This window comes from Poromitra crassiceps, assembly GCF_964638095.1.
Source record: "Poromitra crassiceps genome assembly, chromosome: 5".
Lineage (NCBI taxonomy): Eukaryota > Metazoa > Chordata > Actinopteri > Beryciformes > Melamphaidae > Poromitra > Poromitra crassiceps.
The window spans coordinates 41,919,969-41,933,582 of record NC_139642.1 but is presented as its reverse complement, the minus strand read 5'-3'; the positions used below and the strand labels follow the sequence as shown (position 1 = coordinate 41,933,582).

Here is a 13,614-nt window from a genome sequence, read left to right as displayed (position 1 = left end):
CTGCTATATTGTTGACAGAACAAACAGAGATTTCACGATTTCACAGCTGTGAGATATGGGAAAACGCACCATCTTGTGGAAACTTGACACAAGTCTACTTGTTTGTTTTGAAACAAATCTGAAGACTGTAAGCTAATATAGTAGCATATACATTTTGAATTAATCAAGAGACATACTTTTAACATATAGACGTTTATCTGTGAAATCTCAAAATAAATATTGGGTTCATGAATTATGGAGACATGATTATTAAAATGAAAAATTCATAGTCGATCCATTTTTGCCAAGGAAAAAATAATCTCAAATACTAGTGATCATTGTTGTCATGTTATAGATACAAAATACATTCAAAATAGATGATAATTAATAATAATGATAATCAGTCATGACACAAATGTTGAATATCATATTTATTTCAAGTTTATTAGACAGAAAGAACAAATTATATTAGTGGCTTTAAAAAACGATTAGGCTCCCAGTGTCTTTTCACAGAAGACAAGAATGAGAAAATCTAGGGAAAGGAATTACATCTTTTATGTTGTCAACACCTAGAATGCATTGCAAATAACGCTCAAATCCCATCCCGAAGCCACCATGAGGGACGGAGCCGAAACGCCTCAAATCCAAATACCTGCCAATACAAAACAAAAACAAAAATCCAGTGTCATAAGACATCTTCTACAATATTCTATAATGTTGTTAATGTAAATAGAAAAATGTTTTTACCAGCCATAGGTGTCCTCTAATCCGGCCCTGGAAAATGTAATGGTTGATGTCAGAGCTGTAGCATATCTACTCAAATGGTTATCAAGATGTTCATACTAAACTCAAGATCTGCGATAAGTCCTCTCTAGCATCATGTTTCATGTAACCTATGTGCATGTGCAGCTGACACAGACTCTGTCTGCACACTTTGTTGTTCTGCAGCTAACAGACTGAGAGCCAAGATCACAATATAAGATAAGGTGGCGTGTATATCAGGGTTAAACCGATATCTTGGTTTGCCAATACAGCAGGCTATGTATATATATATATAAGTGTAATACTGTACGTATTTAAGTGAATACTTAAATGAGGTGTACTAGTAATATATATACTAGTAATATATATATATATATATATATAGACACTGTCTATAGACCCTTTTTATGTTTGTAAACAGCGATTAAACATAAATAAGCCAACTCTTTCAATGGGGTGAGGTTTCCTGACCCATACTCACTGTCCGGATGGGTCTAGGATCCAACTACATCGCCAAAGTTGCAGTGCCGGACAACGGCATAATTCCTAGTGGGAAAGTCCAGCATCTATACATTACAAGACGTATTTTTCCCGTATTCCGGCGATCTCTCTAGTTTCGGCTTCACTTGCTTCCTCAGAGTTTCGGTTACCGCGATGCATGGACAACTAACCCTGTGATGTCCACTCCAAATGGGTCTATTACAGGCTTGCTTCTCACTGTCGTCACACCTAAATCCCGCCCGTAGCTGCCTCATAGGACACTGATTGGTCTAGCCCACTGCTGGGACAGAATTAAACCAATAGCTTGGAGCATTGAAAGATGGATTTCTCGTGCGATCGTGAACTTGCAAATCCAGCTGCCTCGCAGGGTTAGGTCTAAATGCTATTTCAGACAAGGACAAAAGGGGAAACCCTGAATACTTGTACATTTTGGCATGGACATTTTAAAGAGACCGAGCAGCTATAGGGAGCTTCAGTCTAAAAATACTGTTATCTGCCTTGAAAAACCCATATCGGTGGAAGCCTGGTGCATGTGCTCTTCTTACTGTGCCAGCCGAGCCCTCAGCAGGTCCAGCCTCTCCTCCCTCAGCGAGCCCCCACAGAGCTCTCCCACTCCTGGCACCAGGAGGTCCACTGCAGCTGCCTGCAGACAAACCACAGGCACGAGCCAGTCAGCTCAGATATGCTAATCCACACAATAACCCCACTGGCATTTATCAGGAAGAAACTGCGCGGTTAAATCATGCCCGGTTCTACGGGGGTGCAAGAGCATGCATTGCACCCTCAGTTTAATATTTTGCACCCTCAAATTTGCATCCACGGCCGATACGCCTCATTGCCTTCAGAGGCTGCCTGATTTTTAAAGCTAAAGTAAAGATCCTGGTATCATATGAAACTAGAAGACCCATTTGGCACCAACCATGTCATGCTTGCTCATCAGGAAGGGGGCTAAATAACACTCCAAAGTTAGGCAACGTTTTGCCAAGGGAAAAGCTGGCATGGCCATTTTCAAAGAGGTGAATGAAAAGATGGAATGTCCGCACACTGGTTGATGTTCCCAGGTTTATTTCAACCCTTTCAATAAAACAACGTTTCGACCGTATAGGTCGTATAGGACCTATACGGTCGAAACGTTGTTTTATTGAAAGGGTTGAAATAAACCTGGGAACATCAACCAGTGTGCGGACATTCCATCTTTTCATTCATATATCACACTTTTGTCCAGCACCTGGGCCTACTACGGTTTGGATGTGCGCACAGCTACTCTTTTTTGCATTTTCAAAGAGGTCCCTTGACCTCTCATCTCAAGATTTCTGAATGAGAATGTGTTCTATGGGTACCCATGAGTCTCCCCTTTACAGACATGCCCCCTTTATGCTAATCCCATGTCGTTTTTGCAAAAACCATGCAGTGCTTTGCATACAGTATAAATATATTATTTTCGCCTATTCTATTTGAATATTTCTGCATACTGGGGTCCCTAAACAGTCTTGGAATTGCATGAATTGACTGGAAAGCTGAGACTCTTGTGGATTCAATGAGCCAAATTGTATCCATGTGTGATGATGTTACAGTAGTCCCCATAGTAGCCATTTAATTGTAGTGAGGCCATTTTTCAAAACCTGACCTCATCTGTTCATCGGGGACCACGCTCGGGACCCGTAACTACTACAGCATTTTTCATTCCTGTTGCCAGCCCAAACTGTCAGCACTAGAGCACCCCCACTAAATTCACATGCACGGTGTCATTTTGTTCTGGAAACGGGCCTGGGTTAAATCATTGATCCACTCTAGATTTTTTTTAAACCATATCACTGTGCCTTACCGTATGCTTAGGACTGTCCTGGTTGTCTCTTGCATAAAAAGGCTTCAGGTCATAGGGGTAATCAGTGACAAAGACTGGAATGTTGCCACAATGTTTCACCAGGTGCTTCTCATGCTCCGTTTGAAGATCACAACCCCACTGAAAGAAGAAGAGGAGCTAACGTCAACATCACTCTGAGACAAAGGTTATCTCAAGCCAGGGCGATTCTGTGGTATACAGTAACTGGAGCGCTGGAGAATGATAGTGTTAATGGCAAATGCACAGTAGAGTCGGATATCACGTCTATCAAGGAGGCAATAAAATCTACTTACATGTGTTGGAAAGGCAAATTTCTGAGAGCTGCGGTTCAGGATGTCTATCGCCTCACTGTAGGTAATCCTAAAGGCAGATTGAGGTGATATTATATAATAATAACAACAATACCTTTATTCAAGGTCTTTAGACGATTCATTTTGTATTGTTAATTTTTGTAACAATGGACTCGACACTTACACACTGAATTTCCTCTTCAGCATAGCATCCACATTGTCCTTAAAAAATGCAGATGAATGAGGACAAAATAGAGGAATTGGAGATGGTAATGTAGTCAGATTTAGTCATAGCTGGTTGGAATCAGTAGCCGAGTTAAATGAGCGTCCTCAAGAACTCACCCTGTGTCCAGGAGTCACGTGGCGGTGAAATAAATCCACATCCTCCGCACAGTGAGCCAAGACACGCTCCGTCGCAGACCTGAACATGTCCTCCATGACCTGGGGGGGGGGGGGGGAGGGGGGCATTTTAGTAGTTACAGTTACAGTTCAATTAAAAATGATTTATTCACCTCATTCTAGCTATCCTGCCATACACTAAATTTGACAACTTATGCCAAATAAACAGGCAAATAATTTATTTAGGTGATTTTCTTTTCTAAGTAAAAACTGAAAATAAAATATTGAAGAAAAAAATAATCTCCTAAATGGAAAATCTTCTGTCATGACTTCATTGTATACCAGGTGTGCATAAAAATAGTAAAATGACCACCGCTCATCCGGTATCAGACTTTGCTGAGGTGCTGGAGCTTAAAAGTATCAAGATGAATGAAAAAAGCATACCAGGTGTGCATAAACACACTTTCTCTCCCCAAATGAATTATCCCATTGGTTACACTTTTGAATGATCCCTCCCCTGCCTTATGTTTCTCCTCAATATCCTGTTTCCACAATACATCAAATTAATGATGAAATGATTAAACCGAATGGGAAGTAATTTTGACTTTAATGCTGCATCAGGCTACGTTGGCGGCTCCAAATGGCAGCAAGAGGCAACTGCCTGAAAATGTGGAACTTCAACACCCAGAATTGCCAGAAATCACATAACGTGAGCCCCACTTTGTGATTCAGGCAGATAAGACCTGCGTAGTCTGACATAAAAATGATACATAGTGCTGCTTTCAGTGAAGAAAACGGAAGCTGCCTCATGGAATAAACACAGTAGGATGACTGGTGCTGTGGAGTAACATTGAGCTTGAGCACAATGACACACCTTGGTGAGCTCCTCTAAGGACTGAGTGAAGGACACTTCAGCCTCCACCATGTAAAACTCAGCCAGGTGGCGTCTGCTTTGGGAGTTCTCTGCACGGAAAGTTGGCCCAAATGTGTAAACTCCAGAAAAAGCCCTGCGAGAGTTTGGGAAAGAGGACAGAATGAGAAATGTAGTGTGTAGTGTAGTGTAGAGTGTGTGTGTGTGTGTGTGTGTGTGTGTGTGTGCGTGCGTGCGTGTGTATGTGAGAGAGAGAGAGAGAGAGGAGTGTGGAACAAGTGTCTGTCTCTTACACTTCCCTCTGTCTCTTTCTTTGCCATTTCTTACTCTATCAATAGAACACAAGTGTAGAGTGCTCTAAGTGAAATCTAAACATTTGCAGATAATCACTTGAATAATGAATTCACGTGATCTCACCCTGACATCACCTCCAGATGCAGCTGACCAGACACGGTGAGGAAGGCCGGGACAGAGAAGAAGTTGCCATCTTCCTCCTTCTCCTGGCCAGATGGCTATGGGAACAGCAGAGGTCGCATTTGTAAAGTTTTACAGGCAAAAATAAGAATAGGTAAATAGATGTTATATTAATTTTCAGAACAATTATGAACACATCTGTAGATACTTGCCTCCACCTGAAACAGCTCCCCTGCCCCTTCACAGTCATTTGAGGTGATCATTGGAGTATGAATCTGCACAAAGCCATTTTCCTGCAATAAATACATAAATTAGGAAATTAATCTTGAGTCTTACTTGTCTCTGCATTCTGCAAAACTCTCCTCCGTTGATGGTCTCACCTGGAAATATGACTGGATTGCTGCAGTAGCCTCACTCCGTATCCTCAACAGGGAGCTAAAGACATTTGTTCTACATCTCAGATGAGGAAACTGGCGAATGTACTCAAAGCCATGTCTCTCTTTGATTTTGAAGGGAAAATCCTTAAACAAGACACACAGTGGCAATTGAAAATTACACCTTAACAACAACAGCATACTCAAGCTATCACACAGGTGTAATTCAGATCCACTGCATTGAGTCACATCATGGGATGTTTGAAGAGGCTGCTTTACTCACCACAGGGTTACATTCCCCAACTACATGGATTTGGTCCGCTTGAAGTTCAACTGGCTGTTTTGGGTTTGGACTTTCCTTAAGGCTACCTGTGACTTCAACAGCACACCCAAACGTGAGCAACCTGGATAAACAAAAGTAAAAGTATTTTAGACAAATGCAAACTTAATGCTTAACACACTATAATAAGGATTAACTACAGGGGAAATAAGATAATTAGCCTCACGGATCATTCAGCTCTGAACTGGCCACAATCTGCAAGGACTGCAGGGAGCTGCCATCATTCACATGGAGGAAGAGGTTTTCCTTCTGAGGTCTGATAGAGCGAACCCAGCCCTGCAGTGGAACATACAGACAGTACATTATTACACTAGCTGACCATTTTGGGGGTCACATGAATATTTGGTTGCATCTATTCTCAGGACAGCAGGCCATTGCAGTAGTCTTTCTTATTGGTTGATTGAATGATTGTAATGTTGGTCATATCATTATTGATAAAGGTATCAGCTAAGCTTCAACTTCTCAAAAATAAAGTAGTGTGGCTAGTAAGCCCTGCGCGTTATAATAAGAAGTCAATGGCCCGTTAGCACAAAATAGCCAAATCCACACAAAGGAGCTGTAACGTTACCTGAACTTTGATATTTGCTCCCAGTTCACCACCCGAAAGTGCCTCGGATACTCTCAGTTTTGGTGGTGCCTTCTTGCAGTAATGTCGAATACTGAACACTATTCCTCGAGATACTGAAACGTTTGGCGCAAGAACAAACATTTTACCTGCTGCTTGAAACATCGTCAAACATCTGAGATAAAGCCGTTAAAAGCTCAATATGTTGCAACAATTTGACGGTAGTAATAATAACATATTTAATAGTATTTTTCCTGATATCTCAGTTCTTTGCCTGGAGAAGTGACTTTCACGTTGCGCCTGGGTGATGACAGGAAGACTTCCTGTTTAGGTCCTTCACCATTGGTCCAATTCCGTCACGCGGATTCTAACCAGCCAATCAGATTACGGTTTCTCACTGAAGTCCATTTAATGCAGTAGGGAGTTGTAGTTTTATGGGGGAAAGCCTTATCTACAAGTCAAATCAGAGATGCAGAATCCCAACATGATGCCTATTTAGGACATTTGTTTTGAGAATATTTAATTAGGGTATGAATGAATACAAACGTGGAAATAAAAGTATGCAGTATCATTCTTTATCCAAAATAAAATCAATCAATCAATCAATCACCCAATCAATCAACCAATCAACCAATCAATCAATCAATCAATCAACCAATCAATCAATCAATCAATCAATCAATCAATCAATACAAACATGGAAATACAAGTATGCAGTTCGTGATATTCATCATTTGCCAAATATTTATTATCAACTGTGCTGTAGAAAGAGGGAGGAAGAAACACATTGCTACAAGCAGATTACTTAGCTCTTATTTTAAACTAATGAGTAATGACTGACCTTTTGATGCAAAATTCAATACAAAACTTTATGACCTATTACACTACAACAGAACAACAATAAATTAACTAAGAATGAATGTCCAATAAAGAAAAACAGTTTTTGGGTGTTTCTGTTCAACATGCATTGAAGAGATTTTGCAAATAGCTTGAGTTCATTCTTCCATCCGTTGATGTGGGGCTTAACCTGAAATATTTACATCTAATAAAGTGTTACCCAACAAGATCAAGTTGTTTACCAGAAAGTCAAAGTTTTTCTCCTTCACAAATACTTCAACTTTAATTGACCTCCAGTTTAAAGCGTGCAGCAATATATTCTTAGATTGAAGCAGCTCTGGAAAGAAGCCAGAATATATTCCAATTAAACTTTCATGCAAGACTGAATGTAATTGTGACTACAGTACAGAACAGGAAAAACGATGTATAATGAATTCCTGTTCTCTGCTTAGCAACATGCATAGAGGACTGTAATGTCACAGTTGATTTGAAAGCAACTTGTTCCATACAGTATCTTGTAATCTGATTTTGTAAAGAAGTGGCATTTCTTCTTGTAATTTAGACCAGTGGTTCTCAAACCTTTTCACATCAAGGACCCCTAAATGGACACAAATTAGACCACAACCCCCATTTGATAAGATTTTGTCCCAGGCTCCCCCATCTGATAAGATTTAGCTTTGTCACAGCCCTCCCACTCCTGGCCCTGTCTTGCAGGAGCGTGGTGTTGAGCTCATTAGGCTGATTGGGTTAAGAAGACCTTCAGACCATTCATTCACTCTCCCTCCACACAATGCCCCCTTTGTTCTGTTCATTTGCAGTTTGTGTTGTCTAGTTATTTTCCCTAGTTTTAGCAACAACAAAAAAGGAGAGAGAAAAAAGAGAGACTCCCCTCATTTGTTGCTTCCTTGAGCCGGGTTGTAACATAATTATGAGGTCATACACCAAAGTAACAGTTAAAACAATAATGTATTTATTTAACTTAAGGGGAAATAACTAGACAACACAAACTGTATAGATTGTTTTAACTTGACAACAAAAACATTCTAAATTTGACCCCAGCTCACTTCCTGTTGCAATGTTTGCTATGGACAGAAAATAAAAATAAAAACACTAAGGTGGCCATTCTGTGAAAACCGTCCAGGCTCCTGCAAGACAGGGCCAGGACAGTGGGAAAGTTGTCACACTTTTATATATGTATAAAGTGTATGAAACCAATGACCAAAATAGTCACATTCTGTCATTGTGTTACGGAACGATGGTATTCTAGTGAAAATGATTACACTTTTTGCTGGGGACCCCCTGGAACCTCCTCAAGCACTCCTGGGGGTCCCCGGACTCCACTTAGAATCACTGGTCAAAGAAAGGTGTAATGTGAAACCTCTCCTCAAGACCATGGGATCTCTGGCCCTACTGCCAACCAAGATTTCATGCAAAATGCAGTCAAACAAAGCCACTTCCACAAGGGAGAAATATGAAAGATATTTTTTAACAGTAAAAAGAGACACACAATTCTGGTGGGGATTCAGTAGGCACAAACAGAATCATAAGCAGATGAAAATTCTGTTTGATCTTGCATGATACATCTCGCCTCTGTGGGAGACTCATTTGTGCAAAAAACTCAATTATTTCAATACATACATGAACCACTATGTGTGTATTGGCAGCATTTGCTGGTGGGATAAATCAGATCATGCTGGCAATGTAATGAGATGCCAAAGACAATTCTTCACCTGGTGTTGGCTGTCAACTGTGGAGATCCTGGTCACACAGAGAGCCTGGTGTCTTCCCCTCCGGCTGCTGGCACATCATCATTAAAATGAATAGGATGTACTTGAAAAGTCATCGGGGTCATTGCTATTAATTACCAGCACGATGCGACAATTATGCACATGCGGTCTCATCTTAATTGGGAGCGGAGCAATCATATTTTCGGACCCAGTGACAGGGAGTGTGCAGTACACTAGATTTGTTGTGGTTGTGTGTGGATAAATGTTTTTATATCAGAAGAGCAAAGCTGAAATACTAGAGAACTAGCATTGTACTGAGTTGCCCGGGATAAATTGGCACAAACTGTGCCTTTTGCTTGATCGGAAATGACAGTGGTGTCCAGGTGGTTAGGACTTTCCAGATGGTTTCCAGGACTAGATGACCTGCCCATGACCTTCCCTATCATAACCCACCAGCTCAGTGGCCTTGTGGTTTGAGTGTCCGCCCTGAGACTGGGAGGTTGTGAGTTCGATCCCCGGCCGAGTCATACCAAAGACTATAAAAATGGGACCCATTGCCTCCCTGCTTGGCACTCAGCATCAAAGGGTTGGAATTGGGGGGTTAGATCACCATATGATTCCCGAGCGCGGCACTGCTGCTGCTCACCGCTCCCCCAGGGGATGGGTCAAATGCGGAGAACAAATTTCGCACACTCAGGTGTGTGACAATCATTGGGACTTTACCTTTACCTTTACCTTTACCACCATGCAAATCCTCAGCCCAATCTGACCTGGGGAGGTGGTTTCCAAGACTTTCTAGGTGGTTTGAGGACTTTCCAGGCAGTTCCAGGACTTTCCAACCTGCCCATGACCTTCCCCTGATCATAACCCACCGCCATGCACATTTTTAGCCCAATCTGACCTGGGGTGTGTGGGCGTGCATTAAAGATAAGCAGACACGCACACAGACAGACACACAGACAACAGCAACTTATAGGGAAGAAGATCTGAGCCATTTTGGCCACTAGTCAAGATAGCCTGACAATACTATAGGGAGAGGAAGCTATCTTAAATGAAACCGCATTTTGAGATCAGCTTGCTTCCATAATGTGATGGAGACTATTTCCTGTTGAAACAGGATACTGGGACAGGACACAGTGTGGTGAGGGAGAATTCAAAAGTTCAAACCTATGGAATATCAGTTGAAAGGCAGTTTGATTGGATGGGAGGGGCGGGAGAGTTCAGACATTTGTCATGGTTTTATTTGTTGGAATTTTTATCTCTTCTCTTGATGTCTGTTTTCCAGGAAGAAGTAGCCCCATAAAAAATAAAGTAAAAATACAATGAAATACAATTTTTGAAAGCTTTTGCCACACATTGTCAAACAAGTGTATGGTATGATAGTTAGAATGAGCTAAAAAGGAGAAAACAAAACGTAATTTTAATGTTACTTTAAATTTGCTTCCAGGAATTGACAAAGATTTACCAAACAACCAAAAAAAAAGAAAAAAAAAGTAATTTGGTTATTCAGAAAAATGCATTTCGACATACAATGTCCAAACAATTAATCTCATTAATCTGATAAAATGCTACTGTGACATGATGATGCTGATGAACTCTGCACTCTCCTCTCTCTCCCTCTTCAGTGTCACATGCAATGTCCCCCGTCACCACCAGGTAGTGCTGTAGCTCTATGACACTTTCCAATCCTCCTTCAAATCTTCACCTAGATTTATTCATTTACCCCCGAGTTGCCTCCAATATATTATTCATTTGCAGCTCCAAGGTCTACTGAAATGGAAACAAGCTGGCATTGTCTCCGCAGTTCTATCAAGTAATGCAAAGGACCTGCTGGCTTTCATTTTTTCATTGTTTTTTCAGGCCTGACACATTCCATCATAACTTCCATGTGGGAGAGGTGCTTGATCGTGTGTCACATGTATTTATATTCATATTTCCACAGACACTCATCCTCCCACACAAACCACAAGGAGAAATCTGCATGAAACGGAGAGATCACCCTTTCTACTCCAACATTCATCTCATCGGTCTGTGTGATAATCCTTGCAAGTCCAGGTAAAAGCCTCCCAAAGCAAAACATTATCTTCAGTTTGCCCTGGTATAATCAGTTAAGAGGAGGAGTTAAACGGCACTTCTAATGAGAGATAGCCTACGCAGATACATTGCTCGTTCTTGGAGCCTCTACAGGTAGAGGAGTTGTTTGGCAATGACCTGACATCCTTATTTGGGCTTAACAACTTGTTCAAAATCAATACCTGATTAGTCAGCATAACAAAGGATCTTGCTGTAAAAGCTGGGATCTCAGGAGGACTAACTGAACTCTATGCTTAGAGGGCAAGTGCATCCTGTGCTCTCAGCAGCCCTCAGTATCGACACCTCCCACCTCTTCCACCAGCCTCCATCAATTCGTCCAAATATTCTGCATTCCCACATGGAGAGGGCTGCATCGATTGGATGTAACATGGCTCGTTAAGTGCTGATTAGACCGTTATCGTGATGTGATTTCAGGGAATGGGTTTGGGTGACAAGCAGCCAATCACAAATCCCATGGAACTAACCACCCCTACTGAAATAGATTTGGGCTGCTGCACTGCTCCACCTATGACTCTCAAAGATAAGTATGACAATTACTACCAGAATACTGCATGTGCATCAGCATGAATGTAATGGACTGGCTATAAAAGTCCCCAGCTTAGAGACACTAGTATCCATTAAGCATGTCCAAGACACTCACTGTTTGGGAATGATGATGCCAAGCCATCACACGGTAATCCGTTTCACATATTTGTGAAATCAAATGAGCACAAAGTGTGTTTGTGGAACGAGCAGAGGGCATACCGAAAGACCACATGAAAGGTATAGGCAACATGTGATCAAAAGGGTGTTGGTTGGAAAACATGGAGGAAGGAGGTTACATGTCCAGCTTTTTAATGCTTGAGCATCTTAGACAAGAAATATCAGCCTACACATGTATATTTAATCAAAAAGGTCAGCGTCATGCTGGAATAACTGGTGTTGTACCCCTGCAGCAGTTCAAAAGACATGACCATAAAATGATAAAATGATAAATGATGATAAAATACCAATAGCTATCACTTTTATCTGAAATGGGCCTGCTTTTAGAACTGAGCATTTGTGATTAGAAAGTCTGCTTTGAAGTTAGGAAAAATAACTAGAGATGTGTACTGCTGAAAGTGCCACCGCTAATTGTGTTTAACAGGTTTCTCTGGAGCTGAGAAGGATCTTCATTGTTGCACCTCAATGTGTAAGAAAGATACTGTGATTCACACTCTGGTTGAGTGTTGGTGACATCAACCATCAAGTAATTGTTTCTTGCTGGCTGATTTACGCCTATATTTTCCTCAAGACTTTGTTGTAGGTCATGTAGTGTAGTGTAGCCCCTCAGGTCAATATCCAGCATGTTAACATACAGTATATCCTAGAAAGCAACAAAACATTCCTGCAGCAGTGGTGATTATTTGTTTATTATGACTCCAAGTCAACATATGGGTTTTATCAAAATAAGAATTATAAAACACTGTCAGCATTATGAGATTGCTTTATTCTTCAATTTGGCAGTAGTGTGAAATCACTGTAGGTCCTGAGGAAGCAAAGAGTTGCACTGATTAAAGAGAATTTACACAGAATTACAATATTCAATGACAATGCAGGACATTCTGTTTTTTGAGCACACAATATTTGTTTCGAAAACCACTTGAATGATGCCTGAAAATTGTCCTCCAGAATAAATACTGTACAGCCTAGTAGCATGCTAACATACTGTATATCATTTCCCAGATCAAAGCCATTAGACATATTTACAATATCACAACTTCAACCTTATAAATGTCATGTTGGTTTGCTAGTCAAACGCTTTGATGTCACCAATGTCTGTTTCTTTCACAGAAAGGTAGTCAAAGACTAGACTCTCCTGAGATGGCTAAAAATAGTCCAGAAAAAATAGAAAAGCGCAGAGGTAATATCAAACCGTTGTACCTCACCATATAGCATTATGCTGTATCCGTGCGCACGCACTCACGCGTGCGTGCGCGCACGCACACACACACACACACACACACACACACACACACACACACACACACACACACACACACACACACACACACACATACACACACACACACACACACACACACACACACACACACACACACACACACACACACACACAGTGTCATTTATCAGGTCTGGACCTCGGAGGATCTTTCATTTAACTTCCAATTAGGAAACATCTCCCTCATCCTCATTTACAGGATCATTCACACAAGTGATATGAAATGTTAACTCTGATACTGGATTTACAGTAAATGGGTCACCCTAAGTATGCCTACAGTATTTGTCATGTTACCTACTCAGGGTTACAGTATAGTATGATATTTGTACTTACTGTATCACTGTTTGGTGCATAGTATACTGTATTTTTCCATATCATTCTGTGGTATCACGGAACGGAACGAAATAAAAGCAATCATTCCCAGTGAGAAAACATATTATGGACTCAGAATTGTTTATTTATGTTTGTCAGCTTTTTGAGTTCTGTAATACCATGGAATTACTACTTGCCAAATTTCAAAAAATCTGTTGATCTCTTTGATTATTAACTCTGCAAAACTTCCCAGAATTAAATATGAGCAGAGATGGTTTTTAAAAGGAGAACATTGCTAATGGATTTGGATTATCTGTAGCTCTGTCTCCTGATTGTACAGCCTAGTAGTTTTACCTGGATTAAACTGCTGTCAACTGCTGTGAAC

General features: G+C 40.9%; 1 protein-coding gene across 1 annotated transcript; it reads right to left on the bottom strand.

Moving 5' to 3' along the window:
* Positions 1-408: 408 nt before the first annotated feature.
* On the bottom strand, positions 409-6,569 carry nars2 (asparaginyl-tRNA synthetase 2, mitochondrial). Its single transcript, XM_083637078.1, has 14 exons — positions 6,282-6,569; positions 5,880-5,989; positions 5,657-5,777; positions 5,380-5,520; positions 5,212-5,292; positions 5,003-5,097; positions 4,589-4,721; positions 3,718-3,816; positions 3,560-3,597; positions 3,379-3,445; positions 3,068-3,205; positions 1,788-1,885; positions 727-753; positions 409-631 (listed from the first exon to the last, which is right to left on the bottom strand). The coding sequence occupies exons 1-14, from the start codon at positions 6,441-6,443 to the stop codon at positions 487-489; spliced, it is 1,455 nt and encodes a 484-aa protein (XP_083493204.1). The 5' UTR covers positions 6,444-6,569; the 3' UTR covers positions 409-486.
* Between the last annotated feature and the right edge of the window lie 7,045 nt (positions 6,570-13,614).

Coding starts and splice junctions, on each gene's coding strand:
- nars2 (XM_083637078.1), bottom strand. CDS start 6,443: ATGTTTCAAGCAGCAGGTAAAATGTTTGTTCTTGCGCCAAACGTTTCA. Junction 5,521..5,656: donor TTGGGGAATGTAACCCTGTG/GTGAGTAAAGCA, acceptor GTCTTGTTTAAG/GATTTTCCCTTCAAAATCAA. Junction 3,598..3,717: donor ACGTGACTCCTGGACACAGG/GTGAGTTCTTGA, acceptor GCATTTTTTAAG/GACAATGTGGATGCTATGCT.